This window comes from Calypte anna, chromosome 1 (assembly GCF_003957555.1).
Source record: "Calypte anna isolate BGI_N300 chromosome 1, bCalAnn1_v1.p, whole genome shotgun sequence".
In the NCBI taxonomy this organism is placed as follows: Eukaryota; Metazoa; Chordata; class Aves; order Apodiformes; family Trochilidae; genus Calypte; species Calypte anna.
Genome location: NC_044244.1, coordinates 83,138,580 through 83,153,350, shown reverse-complemented (window position 1 = coordinate 83,153,350; position 14,771 = coordinate 83,138,580). Strand labels below are relative to the sequence as shown.

At 47.7% G+C, this 14,771-nt stretch overlaps 1 protein-coding gene across 2 annotated transcripts in view; it reads left to right on the top strand.

The window, feature by feature from the left end:
* Nucleotides 1-12,869, top strand: part of COL8A1 (collagen type VIII alpha 1 chain) — an 88,993-nt gene extending 76,124 nt beyond the window's left edge. For both annotated transcript variants that reach the window (XM_030469623.1, XM_008502626.2), the window contains 2 exons: nt 8,521-8,836; nt 10,789-12,869. In XM_030469623.1, the coding sequence (XP_030325483.1) occupies nt 8,524-8,836; nt 10,789-12,695 (2,220 nt within the window). In that variant the 5' untranslated portion in view covers nt 8,521-8,523 and the 3' untranslated portion in view covers nt 12,696-12,869. The remainder of the gene's footprint in view (nt 1-8,520; nt 8,837-10,788) is intronic.
* Nucleotides 12,870-14,771: the final 1,902 nt, after the last annotated feature.

Sequence of the window (14,771 nt, the reverse complement as noted above, 5' to 3'; positions counted from 1 at the left end):
AATCCCCAAACTAACCACACCCCAGGAGACAACCTGTTGACTATAGAAGCCTTTCCTTGGCAGCCAGCCTCCTCACCAGCAGGCTGAGCACAGCAAACCCGTCACATCTGATAAGACAAATGCCTTGGACAGCATCCGTGCCCCACGGGGAGCTCCTTCTGCAGTGCCCGGTAGCACCACTGCCTAAGAGGAGCCCTCAGTTGGATTTTTATGTCGAACAAACCATCTGTGCTTGGACATATTGGCTGCAAGTCCCAGACTGCATGCCAGGAGGGCTATTACGTGCCGATAAGTGAGGAGGCAGCTCTACACTTTGATCACTTTGTGTGTTCCCTATTATCAGGTCCAGGTTTACACGCCTTGGGCAGGAGACCGCTGAACAGGGAGCTAGTGGCAGTCGCTTAAGTGTCTCCGTCAAAGCTGCCTGCCACCAAGATTGCAGGCAAACTGCCCAGAAGAAAGCACTAGGCAGAGGATTCAAGCAGATGTCGTGTGGCAGAGAACAGGAAAATGTATTCAAAGGCAGGTATTAGCTAAATCCTACCTATAATTAATTCTAATCCCATAATTAAAGTCGTATGCCTTTCAGCAGATGTTCCCCCATGTTGGTCCTTACTTCTCACCCCGTGGTCAGATGCCGATTCCTGCAAACAAGTACACACCACCCTGCAAGACAGCTCTGTCCCCAGGGAATGTGGTCACCAGGCCAGCAGTGCCCAGCTTGCTGATCCTTGCCACAGCTCCCTGCCGTCTTGACTGCAAGTAGCTTTCAGGCATTTTCCAGCAAAAAGCTTCTGGGCTGGATCCTCAAAGCCACGGAAGAGTCTATCTCCCCTGGAAATCGATTACTCGCTTCAGGCATGTGAATACCATCATAAATCCTGAACTTCATCCTTGTGTTGAGTCAGCAGAACCCTGTGCCTGGGAGCCAGGGGCTCTGAGATGCCAATCTAACCATGCCTGGATTCGCAGGGAGAGACAGAGATACCTTCCTCAGTCCCACATAGGTGGGCTGACAGCAGACTGGGCATAAGACTAAAAGCAATATCAATTACATCTGTATGGCCTAATTTCTCCCTCTGGTCATGGCTGCTCCCAGTCCCAGGATGTGTGTTTTCATATATATGCACACAAACACCTGCACACAAACAACAGTTTTCATCTATATGTAGATACAGCAGATGCAGAGTTTGGAAGTAAGAAACCAGGGGAGTTCAAGGGTGCCAGTTTCATACAGAAAGACCATCGAGACTGAGCACACACATGAATGTATTGGCAAAAAGATTGGAGCAGGGGCAGCTGCTTTGTCTTTGGAAATGGATTTACAAATGGATAAACAGAGATCTCTCCAGGCACTGCAAGAAAAGATCATATAATTACCACTGGAGCCAAAGAAAGTTTCTAGCTCACAATCAGCTTCTAAGATGAAGACACTTATTTAGATGTTTTCACACTTTTCTAAGAAGGCAACTGCAGGCACCATTTTGAATTTCAGAAAAATAGAAATAGGCATCTGCCACACGCTTAAGAATTTCCTGTTAGCAGCAGGTTCATGCATGTGTTCATTTCAAAATGTTTATTATGACAATTCTTGTTTTGACTGCCTCATATTTAGTAAATACCACATGATAATAAGACACAGTTGTTAGACCTTGAGCAAAATATGATTTAATTTATTTTTAACTTACTGAGCAATAGCTGTTTTCTTGGTAATCTAAACTGAACACAGACATTCAACGCTACTTTTTTTCTTTGGAGAGGATAGTGAAAAAGAGCAAGGGGAAAAAATAATAATAATAAACCTGATCTCTGTGGGAGAGTTTCACAAGAGGCAAGAAAGCAGGATTACATTTACCATAAATCGTCTTTTCCTCCCTAATGAATACACAGACCCTTATAGATCTGTTAACAAGGCTAACTCTCCACCAACTCAAGAAACAGATATTGCACTGAATTAACCTCTAGGCACCATTAAAAGCAAAATGATGCAGGACCCCAAATCTGCTTGGGCTGAAGTCAGGCACGGGGCAACCATCTCCTGCCAGCAGCATGGCTGAGCCCTCACACAGAAGCTGTGCTCTACCTCACTGTCCTCTTCCTCTTTGCTGATGAAAATAAGATTAAATCAGTGTAACTAGTCTTAATTTGTGTTCTCAGATTGGTTAGCTTACGGAAGAAATTTGTTACATGTTGCATTTGGTTGCCTTCACTCCCCATTTTTGTGGAGTATGACTGAATCCTCCCCTGAGTATAGTTAGTTTGATTTCAAATATGGAAATATTTACCTGAATGACATAAAACTTTGTTCGGCAAGGAAAGGCAGAAGAGTGTTTAATGTTCAAGTGGTAATGTGTGTATTAAATGGACCCTAAGCTCTGAGCAGAATGAAAATTATTTGGCAAGCAGAAGAATTTGTTGTTTTTTCCTGCTCCTGAAAACATGAGTTCCCACTAAAATTCAGTCTCTGTGCAGTACAGGGTATCCTCAGATCCCTTCAGAAAGTACTCATTGACTGGCAAGTTAGTCTTCTAAGGAGTTTAATGATCCAGAGATTAATTCTAGCTGAAATTAAGTTTTTTAATAGTGTCTTTGAAAACTGTGGACAACAACAAGCTGGGAAGATGATTGCTCAAGTCACCCATGTACTGCAGTATTGCTTCTGACAAAAACCAACTTTTGCTCGACTTCGCACATCTAAAGACATTCCACACTTGAAGTCACCACAACTATTCACTGGAACTAAGGCCTCAATAACTGCTCTTCTCATTTTGTGCTAAAATTTCTTCAAAGAAAGGCAGCTAGCTAATGGAATTACAAATGCCAAAAAATTTATATGCCCAGTGATTAATCTAATGCTTTTCAGGTGGTGGGGACATTAACAAAAACCTGTTTAGCAGTGGGGGTGTGCACATGCTTGCACGTATAACCCAGCGGCTTAAGGGAAGCATTTTGTACAACACAGGAACAGAATTGGTTTTGTTACTGAAGTAACACTAAAAATGAAAACAGAAAAAACTCTGAACAGTTACTGCCCTGTGAAGACTTTTTATCTTTCTCTTGCAAGCCTGTCTTTGACTCTGCATGAGCTGCTGTGCATCTCTGCCTGCAAGCTGGGGGACAGCCAAGTTGCTCCCCACAGGGGGCTACTCTGCATCTGACCTCCCAACTCTCTGCAGCACCCTAGTGTAACTCCTTACACACAGTGATGTGTTATTTGTGATACCCACTGCATTATGCTGTCCCTGCATGCCTCCAGATGACAAATACTTCAGGGAGGTTTATATGTTCCCATGGGATTGGAACCCCCCATCCTCAAGAGCAGAGCCATGCCTAGGTACACCATTGGTAATACAGTCAGTTATCAAGGTTGCTCCCCTTGTAGCAATGTTCCTAACCACTTGTAATCTCTGGTCAAAAACATCCTAGAGAATTTAGCTTTCTAACAACAGATATTTTAGTAGCTTCCTCTAGGCACAAAATCTCTAGTCACTAGGATTTTTATGTTGTGAGTTTTGCAGCAGTTAGTTTCCATGTGTGAAACCTAAGAGCTCGCAAGTCTGTCCCCCCCATACACTGGGGAGTGGGTCCCAAGAGCTTTAAGCAGCCCATGGAGGGCAGACACTCAAGTCACTAAGACTTACTTATACCTTATGCCTCTTTTGGAAATACAGCAGTTCAGAAGCAAGACATGGTGAATTAAGCCCATAGGGCTAGTCCCTGGATGAGTATCTTAGAGATTCTAAGAAATGGGTAAATTTTGATTAACTCCCAAATTGGTTGCAGAGTGATAATTCCCTGTAAGTACCTAAAAATCAAGGTCTGGCCTCCACCCTTTGCAAGACCACCTATGATTTCAAGTCCTATGTGGATAGGCATCACTCTTTCCATACATTCTTTAAACAATGAGGCTAAACCACCCGTAATTTCTTCACATCAATTTAAAAATTACCACTGCTGGTACATTTTGTCTTCAGTTTCTACTGACAAACACAAATAGCCAGAAGAAGGTCCTTTTTAGTTTTCTCAGGAGAACAGCTCTACCAAAGAGATGATTGAGAAATGTTCTCACTTGAACTTTAACCATAAAAATGTGTTCTTTTAGGGATTCTCTCTCACCCACAGAGTCAATCACATATGTTCACACAAAAGCAGCTGAACACTGTGGTTTAGGACAATGTTCCTTCACTCTCAAGTGGCTTGCCCCACCCTAAGTAAAGCAAAATGTTTATTGTGTCTTAATCTGGATGGCTGGTGCACAATGATGTGTCACACACTGTGAAGTCAGAGTAGCTTCCCCTCCATCTTCTTCCAGACATTCAAACATTTAAAGTATAATTTTGCTTTCCCCAAGCCTTTGTCTTCTCTAAAGGTGCACGCATGCACCGAATTACCTGCCATAAATACGTAGGCACATTCCCATTGCTTTCTGACAGAAACCCAGGATAATCTCATTCCAAAATGAGCTGATTGCTCCGCTGACAGACACCTTTGAAAGCATGTCTGATTGCATTGCATGAACATGTTTGGAGATGATCCCTAAATTGCTGGGATTTGGGTGAAGGGTGTGTGAAATCTTCAGCTGAGTCTTCCGCACAGATTTTTCTCCTTCTCACTCTGGTATCTTAAGTTCTTCCACCACAAAAGGAGGAAAACCTACTTTTGCTGGTCACAAGCTGTGAAGGACCTATCCAACCATTAGAATCTATACACTTCTTTTAAAAACCAAGAACAAGATTTTTCAGAAGGTTTTAGGCATTTAAAGATGCTGGTAATTTCCTAGCAAGGCCTTCCAACAAAGCTGTGCATCCAGAGAAAACCTGCAGGGCAGAAGACCTTTAACTTTTCTCTCTTGGTACATTAATAACTCTTTAGAGAGGCTGGGTAGGATGAGACAGGCAATGAGGTGCAACACTGAAGGGCTATCTTAGAAATCTCTCGTCCTTCAAGGCAGGTTCACCTTGTATCTGACAGTGATAATGCAGCCAGACCCATTACCACAGGCAGTGAGCAGTAGCAGTCACACACACAACTTTACCACATTTCTCATCAAGAGGAATTTTGTCTGATCCCTCCTTTCTTTGGGAGCAGGGAAAGAGACAAACTGTACAGCCAGCACCAAATATGGGTCACTTCCCTGCTACCTGCAGTAGATCCCAAGACCCAGACAGCTCATGTGAGGCCACCAAGGAGTCACTGACCTCCTCCACAAAAATGTCAGCCAAGTCACATCCATCCAAAGGTTGTTCAGTAAACAAACCCCCACCTTCCACCTCAGCTGGCACCAGCCCTGGCCAAAATCAATAGAGGAGAAGTAATTTGTCATTCCCAGGACAGTCTGGTTTGGTTTTGATGAGTCAAAAAACATTAGAGGAAACACAGATCACCTAATTTTCTGGAGCCTTCCTATCTCTAGAAGTCTTGCCTGACCTGCCTGAAAATTGCCACATGCACACACAAAAAAATCTCATGTGCTGCGTGGTCCTGCCTGTGGGCAGGCTGGTGTCTCCCTGTAGGAAACTTTTTTCAATTATTTCAAATAGCTCCCACTCACACACGAAGCCCATGTTTTGTAATAAAAACAAGGAGAAAAATCGCAACCAAAGGAATTTTACTTATTTCCCCCTCCACTTACCCCACTGAAGTTATCTTTCTAAAAAAAACAAACCCCAAATATATGGCCATCAGAACAACAAAGTAGCCAAGGAGTTAATTTAATAACCTCATTCTTCAAGATCCACCCTGCCCTTCATACTTGTAGGTTTCAGCAACAGTCCTAAGCCATACAGTATCTTCTAGTTTTGTTTTGTGGCTTTGTTTTGGGTTTTTTGTGTTTTATTTAAAGGCTTTGCTGCATTTCTCTCTTCATACAAGCAGTGCTTTTCTTTTGGGAGAGACACTCAGGCTGCTGCAAATTTTCCAGTAGCCTGGATATTCCCAGCAAACTGAGGCAGGTGTTACCCTACTCAGCTAGAGAGGGCCAAAGCTGCAGCCAGTTACTCATTAAGGTACAGAAATAACAGAAAGGCCAAGGGGAAGGAGGGTGGAGATACACACACACACACCAATAAAGGTCACTCTGGGCCTCTGAGCCCTGATGAAGCTGCAGCAGGTTAATAAATTAACACATCCCAGCTGAGCCACAGTAAACAGTCACAGGCAGGCTGTCCTCACTGCCCAGTGCCATGGAGCTTTAAGCAGAAATACCATGTCCTAAGGCTCTAATCCTTTAGCTCACAGACATAGGCTGAAAGCCACGTTAAACTCACTGGAGATGAAGCATTTGCTGAAGTGCTTTGCTGAACAAGGATGAGTGACTGTGTTTGGGCTTTAGCTACACTCACAAACTCCTGTACATCTTGGCTCTGGATTTCTTTGCCACATGGCTGTCGGCTACATCCAAGACCTTAAATTCCTGGGAGAGAAAGTGACTGTCGAAACTCAGCAGTGCAACAGATGCGCCATCTAGTGTTTATTCACTAATACTTCATTTTCTGAAACGGCTCGTTAATACACACTTCTGTTTTTTCTGCAGTTCGTTTGCCTATTTAGGATCATTATTGAAAATATTTGCCTTCTGCTGTTTATTTTAACTACAAAATTTTGATTTAGCCTTCACTTACATCTTCAGTAATGATGATACACTAATTTCCATCGAGATATTAGATCTCATAGAACAAAATGAAGTGTTTGAACAGAGCAGCGAGCATTTTTCCAGGTGCTTTTCCGACACAAAGTGAAGGGAGAACTTTCAGCAGGAGTAAAACATAAAAACTAAATGACACCGAGTGCTACTGCCTGGTCAGTAGCCCCAGCAAGAGAAGCAGTCTCCCAGCCCTCCTGGTGGTGAAACTGAGCTGTACAGAGGGGGAAAGGCAAACCACGACTCCAAAGGTTCCAGTGCCTGTGGTGCCGCTGACCGTGAGCTCGGCGACTCCTCAGCAGCCTCTGCCCACCGGCCACAAGTCCCTCATGGATGTGCTGCGAAATCCCAAATTGCTCTGAGGCCCTTTTTGGAGACCCGGTGTATGCAGCACAGTGTTACAGGGGGCAAGCAGAGCTCCTTATTCCCCTCTCCTCTCTCAGTGCATTTCCTTCCCTAGAGCCCACCTTCCTCTCACACCTTCCCCCAGCTCTTACCTGCCCCAAACCAGGTCTCTCCAGGGCCACATCCTGGTCCATGTCAGGTCATGCTGTCCCTCAGGGGAGGAGTGTCCTTCTGCAGCATCACCCTGCTGAGGGGAGCTGCGCCTGCAGACCCTCAGGGACGGAGTGAGGAGCAGCCTCAACCACAGCAGCAAATGGGGAAATTTTTGCCCTGCAAAAGATACCTCCCAAAGCAGAGGTAACCAGGCAAAGGGGGACTTGAAACGGGTGGCACAAAGACCCTCTGCCTGCCCCCTGGCTGCCCAGCAGCTGCTTGAGCAGTTTGGCAAAGCTCTGCTGGAACACCAGGTGCTCGGGCAGCAGCTGAGGTTGGGTGCAAAGTGTCTTTGCACTGTGAGAGAGCAGGGATCCAGGGACATGGCATCAAGACTGGCAGCTGCCATGTGCATTTCAGAAGGCTAGGACTGGCCCACGGACAAACTGCAAAATACTCCAACTGGAGGAGCACAGGAGAGAGTCTCTTGGTACTCCAAATCTGAACTCGTTTAGGAGAGTTCCTGGTTGCTGATTTGCTGCTAATAACAGCACTGCTGCAGAAAGGAAAGCCAAGAGGAGATGAGACAATAAGTCCCAAGCTTGTATTTTTTTAAGGAAGAAAGAAAACCCAACTGTGTTCTGTTGTGTTAGCAGGACTGGTGAGGTACTGGGATGAGCTGCCTGGGGAGGGGACAGGGTCTGCAGTAGAAGATGGTAGAACATCCCCAGAGAAAGGCCAGGGCTGACTGATCCTGCTAGAAGGCAGTGATGGCCATGTTCTGGGTGAAGGCTGAGAGGATCAAAGGCCAGCTTAGGAGGAGAGCTGGCAAGGAGCTGCAATAGAAATGCAGAGTTCCTGGACTCTGCAGCCACAGGGCACAATCCTAGGCACAGATACAACCTACAGGAACTGAGCTTTCATTGCTATTGGAAAGCATATCAGAAGAGGTGCTGATAATTTAGCTTCTGTGCCCTCCCCCTGTGCCAGAGCTTGCAGCACGTGTCCCCAAATTTTGTGTCTCAGCTCTGAGAGAAGCAAGAAAGCAGCAAATTGCAGCTTGGGAATGGGAGGGAGCAGGTTCCTTTATGGAGAAACTGCAGAGGGCAGCACCTGGAGTGTGCAGCTGGCTATACTATATGAATGCATATGAGGACATTAGCTAGAATAGTACTATTTGATTAAGAATGCCCAGTAAACCAGATACAGTCCTGGTGCAGCATTGCCCTTCAGCATAACACACAAGCCAGAGCCAGTTTGCAGAGGTTTAGGTCCAGTTTGGTGCAGAAAATGGGAGCAGGTCAGCCCCAAGGGAAAATGTACAGTATTAAAAAAAAAAGCATTTTCTGCCAACTGTAAGCTTTGGTGTGCCTTTTTCGTAGGTGATGGCAGCGTTGCTCTTCCCTGTGCAGCTGCTGGCAGTGGCTGTCACCGTGTACCTAGAGCTGGTGAGGACTGCTCAAGGTGGAGTCTACTATGGCATCAAGCAGTTGCCACCCCAGGTGCCTCAGTACCAACCCCTTGGACAACAAGTACCTCACATGCCACTGGGCAAGGAAGGCATCCCGATGCAGCACATGGGCAAGGAGGTGCCCCACATGCAGTATGGGAAAGAGTACCCCCACCTGCCTCAGTACATGAAGGAGGTCCCACAGATGCCTCTGCTCGGCAAGGACATGGCTCCCAAGAAGGAGAAAGGTAGGATCAGCATCTTCTCACAGCCCCACCTGGTGCCCCCACAGCACTGTTTCCCCCAGGGATGACTGGAGATAGGGAGAAGGCTGCTGCAGGCTGGGTGCAGCACCCAGGTGCCCAAGGACTGGCCAAGATGGTACCTGGTTGCCCACCTGGCACCTGGGTGGACAGAACAGGCTGACGCGAGATGTGGGACATCTTGGGGTCACCAGAACAAAGCCAGAGCCATCCCCCAGGCTGCAGCACAGCAACCCTGCCTCTGATGAGCTGCCAGCACCTTGGGCTTGGCCCAGGTTTGGTTATGTGCTTGTTCAAGGGCAGGAAAAATCCCACAGTTCACCAGTCAGCAGAAAAGCCTCTGATGGGGGTTTCAAATGATGGCCCAGATAGACGGGCTGGGGTCCTACCTGGAGGTGCTCCCACTCTCAATGCAAAGACCAAACATGAAGTAGGAGCTAAGAGGCCCAAGATCTGATTTTACGAAAATATCACGTTTTTGTCTGGATTTGTCCAGACCTCGTGATTTAGAGGTTTGCAGATGAAAATATACAATTGCTCTTCTGACTCTGCAGTGCTCTTTCTGTGGGTCATTTCTGGGAGTAGTGCAGGCACTGAAAGTAGAGGGCATTACTGCACAAGATTGCATGTACAAGCCCTTCCAGTATCCAGTACAGGAAGTCTGGACAACATTAGGATATTTAAGGAAAAAACAAAAAATTGTCCAAAATACAAAGGGCAACCAGGAACACCCAGTGCCATAAAATCCTTATGGGGACAGCGAGTATCTGCGCAACTTCAGACAGGCTGGTTAACTCTTTGTCTTACTGAGGGTACAGCATAACCACAGCCTCTGCTGGCTTCAGAGGAAAATGGAAGATTTCAGGGCCTGTTTTTGGAGTGTCTGAAAAAGCACAACTGGGTGTAGTAAAACCAACCCATATTGTGAGCAAAGGAAGTTTTCTACGTGCAAAAAACACAACATGTGCAAAGAGGGAGGGTTTCTGCCTCCAAAAGAACAGTTAATTCTCTTGCCCTGAAACCTCATCTTTCCCCTCCCCCCCAAACCTCTCACTTCTTCATCCATTTTAGAGCCAGAGAGAAACAGACTTCCCACTTAATACAAAACGCCTACAGCTTGAAAAGCAAACAACCTCAGCACAACCACTCCCAAGCACCAACTTCCTCCCCCTGACCTGCAATGCTAAGTGGTCACATACACAAAAATGTGGGTTTGGACAGTAGAAACATTTTGTTAAGTGTTCAGGAGAGCTCTAAGTAGACATGGCTATGCCAAAAAACCTGGGGGAGCTTAGCAGGGCTGGATAAGGCTTAGGTTTCCAGTAATATCTTCATAGGAGCCAAAGCCTTGGCGAAAATGCAGTCATCCCTACATGCAAACTTCTTACTGATACAGTTTTGGGATTTTTTTACTTGATTTTGTGACCTCTTGATTTTTGCAACCTTTGATTTTACTCGATTTTTTTTTACTTGATATTGCAACCTCTGCCAGCAGAAGGACTTTTATGCTAGAACTCCTGCACAGGACTAGTGAGTAGCTTCTGTGTCCTGCAAAAACTCTTAAGTAGATTTGACTATACCAACATAGAACAAAAATAAAATTCTGCTGTTTAAGGCTGTATAGATGGAAGATGCTGGTAACATGCAAATGACCTTTCCATAGCAAAAAATAAGGAAATAGGGTGCAAAATAATTATTTTCTGGAAATAGAAGCATGTGTGCAAGTGTGGAGTATCCAAAACATAAGGAACATCCTCTTCATTCCAAAGGCCAACCTGTAACACGTTGGCCCACTCTGCCTCCCTGTCTACCACAAAACCAAGAGACATCACACACCCATTCAAAATTGCCTCTGTGTTTCTAGAAGTATTCAACTGCAATCACCTTTTGTCTCTCCTCCCTCCCTTTTTTTTCTTTTTCTCTTTCCCCCGGCCCAGAAATACCCATGCGCAGTCTGAGAGGTGAGCAGGGTCCCCCTGGTGAGCCCGGACCGAGAGGGCCACCGGGACCACCAGGATTACCAGGTCACGGCGTGCCAGGAGCCAAAGGAAAACCGGGCCCACAAGGATATCCAGGAATTGGGAAGCCGGGTTTGCCAGGGATGCCAGGGAAACCGGGGGTCATGGGGCCCCCGGGGCCAAGAGGGGAGATGGGACCAAAGGGGGAGATCGGGCCCATGGGGATACCTGGGCCCCAGGGACCACCAGGACCTCATGGGCTTCCCGGCATCGGGAAAGCGGGTCCTCCAGGGCTTCAGGGACAGCCAGGGCTGAAGGGTGAGCCTGGGATGAAGGGGCCCCCGGGAGTCCCTGGGATCCCGGGGCCAAAAGGGGAGAAGGGCGTTGGGATCCCCGGTTTGCCAGGGCTCAAAGGTCCACCTGGGTTGCCCGGACCCCCAGGTCCTGTGGGGCTGCCGGGGGTCGGCAAGCCGGGCATGGTTGGCTTCCCCGGCCCTCAGGGACCCATGGGCAAACCTGGACCCCCAGGAGAGCTGGGGCTGCAGGGGCCGCCAGGAGCTCCTGGGATCCAAGGCCCTCCCGGCCTGCCCGGCGTCGGCAAACCAGGCCAGGACGGTGTCCCCGGCCAGCCGGGCTTCCCGGGTGGCAAAGGGGAGCAGGGCCTGCCGGGTCTGCCAGGGCCTCCCGGCCTCCCTGGGGTTGGGAAGCCAGGCTTCCCTGGGCCCAAAGGTGAGCGTGGCATGGGTGGTCTGCCTGGGCCCCTGGGGCCGAAGGGGGAGAAGGGACACGTGGGGCCACCTGGCATGGGGGGGCCGCCAGGGGAGCCAGGCCAGCCAGGGCTGCCGGGAATCATGGGCCCCCCAGGGGCTGCTGGCTTCCCAGGACCCAAGGGAGAAGGAGGTGCTGTGGGGCCACCAGGACCCGTTGGCCCCAAGGGCGAACCTGGCCTGCAGGGTTTTCCAGGGAAGCCAGGTTTCCCTGGGGAAGTGGGGGCTCCCGGGCTGCGGGGGCTGCCAGGTCCCATAGGGCCCAAGGGGGAAGGTGGGCACAAAGGCTTGCCGGGGCTGCCGGGAGTCCCAGGGCTCGTGGGGCCCAAGGGCGAGCCGGGGCTCCCCGGCGCCCAGGGCCTTCAGGGCCCCTCGGGCATTCCAGGGATCGCAGGACCCAGCGGTCCCATTGGTCCTCCAGGGTTGCCAGGGGCAAAGGGTGAGCCCGGCCAGCCCGGACCTCCCGGCTTCCCCGGTGTGGGCAAACCTGGTGTGGCAGGGCTGCAGGGACCCCCAGGGAAGCCCGGGGCTCTCGGTCCCCCCGGCCAGCCAGGACTTCAGGGGCCACCTGGACCCCCTGGCCCCCCAGGGCCCCCAGTGATCATCCCACCCACTCCACCAGCCGTGGGACAGTACATGCCCGAGGTGGGGCCTGGGATAGACGGCCTCAAATCCCCCTACGGCTACAAGGGCAAGAAAGGCAAAGCTGGAGGCGCCGTCTACGAGATGCCCGCGTTCACCGCAGAGCTCCTCACCCCCTTTCCCCGCGTCGGGGTTCCTGTGAAGTTTGACAAGCTCCTCTACAACGGCCGCCAGAACTACAACCCCCAGACAGGGATCTTCACCTGCGAGATCCCTGGCATCTACTACTTCGCCTACCACGTTCACTGTAAAGGGGCCAGTGTTTGGGTGGCGTTGTTCAAGAACAACGAGCCGCTGATGTACACCTACGATGAGTACAAGAAGGGTTTCCTGGACCAGGCTTCGGGCAGTGCTGTTGTTCAGCTGATGCACGGGGACAAGGTCTACGTTCAAATGCCATCTGAGCAGGCAGCAGGACTCTATGCTGGGCAGTATGTTCATTCATCTTTTTCAGGATATTTGCTGTACCCCATGTAAAACAAAAACCAGACACAGACACACACACAAACACACACACCGCAGAATCAGAACCTTTCTTCTCTGCTTCAGACATCATACCATGAAAGATGCATTTTATGACCGGTTCAGACCATCTTGTACAAAAAAAACAAAAACAAAAAACAAAGTTTAACATTATGCACAGCTAGTTATTAAAAAAAAAAAACAAAAAAAAAACCCAGTGTGGTGAACATATCTAAAGATGTGTATCAGGTCCACAAACAGTTGTTTTGCACCCGAGGGGGACATATTAGCTGTACATTATATATTTCTGCAATGCCACGCTTACTTCATTTCATTCACAATAATTCTAGTACTAAGGTTCAAATCATTGTACGTCACTCACTCCTGTTGCATATTTGACTGTTGCATTTATAGTTATGAGCTGAAAACCAGTGACTTAAACCAGAGTAGGTCAGTCTCAAATTATATGGAAAAAATTGAGTGACTTTTTATTTGTTTGGGTGGGCATTTTTTGGGGGGGAGGGGTTGACAGCAGGTCTGCCTGACAAGCAAAGCTATAGACTTTATTTCCCTTTCCCTGATATAAAATACTGTTGCAGGTGCATATTTTTTTCCAATTATTGTTTATTTATGATGGAAAAGGAGTACTGATGGTGTAACTATTCCCCAAAAGTCTTCTCCAGCAGTCACTGGACCTAGAACACCACCACTGACTCCAGCAGGCACCGGGGTCCCCCTCCAAATGCCACAGCACTAAACCTCCATCTGCATTTGCACAGCTGAAGTAGATGAGGTCAATCAGAGACAAAAAGGAAGGGCTCCCCATGAGCTTTGTGCCAAGTGATTGGAGATACCTTGGCCCCAACACGTGGCAGTACAACAGGGGCTGCATAAATTTGCTTGGACTTCAGTGCTTGGGCTGAGAACTTGCATGTGTTTGGCTTGTCAGAAGAGATGCCTACTCTGTCACTCAGCAAAAGTTAAATCAGTTTACTCTTCGATGACTAGGCAAAGCAGAAATAGCTCTGTTTGCTAATTAACTAATTTGGTGAGATCAACCAATAACTTGACCAGCAATACTGATCCGAGAAGTTCCACTTTATGTAAAAGCTGATTTCCAATCCTTATTTATGTGTTACCAATTGTCTTAGGAGAACCTGAAAGCCTCAATCTTTTCTGTACACGAGGAAAGCAACCTCTATGCAAGCGCTGTCTGTTCATCCATGGTGCTAATCTTCCCTCACAAGTGCTTGTTCCCAAAGGGCAGTGTACTTTGCAGTGGTTCCCTGTACAGTGCTGCACAGCACCCAGTTACGCTAGATGAAAGAGTTAAACACTCACCACTTCTTCAATGCCTTTCGCTAACGCTACCGCTTTTGATTCAAAAATGAACTAGATTTTTCATGCAGAACTAAGATTGGATTTAACTGGCATTACCATTATTTAAATGCAGAGTTTAATGCAGTCTAACATTGACTAAGGACTCCAGTGATATAATGTGGTGCTTTATCTCAGAAATTTTATGGAACGGTGGCAGGAACGGATGGACAGTTTACCAGGCACTGGTGACTTCGGCATGTTCCCAGAATATATGAGATATGTCAAAAGCAAATAATTTTGTATTTAAAATTTTTGTACTGATTTGAAAAAATATCTTATTAAATATCTTTTAAAAAGAAAAAATCTCTCTTCTTTCAGCAGAACTGTATGAAGGTACATTTAACCCACTGAACTCACACATAAGACTACAAGCAGTGACACCACTGGCAGCCTAATAGGAAAGAAAACCAGAGAATGGTTTGGGTTGGAAGGAACCTTAATGATCATCTAGTCCCAGCTCCCCTGCATGGGCAGGGACACCTCCCACTAAACCAGGTTGCTCCAAGTCCCATCCAATCTGGCCTTGAACACTTTAAGGGATAATGAGATACCTTTTTCTTTATTTCCCCTCTCCTGGCAAAACCCACCCTAAGCCACTGGGGAAAGGCACTTTCCTGACATTGCATTTAGTGGGAGAGTGGGACTGGGGGGAAATGCAGGAAACAAGGGGTTCCTGCAGGGACAGGCACCTGCTCAGCATGAGCACAGCTT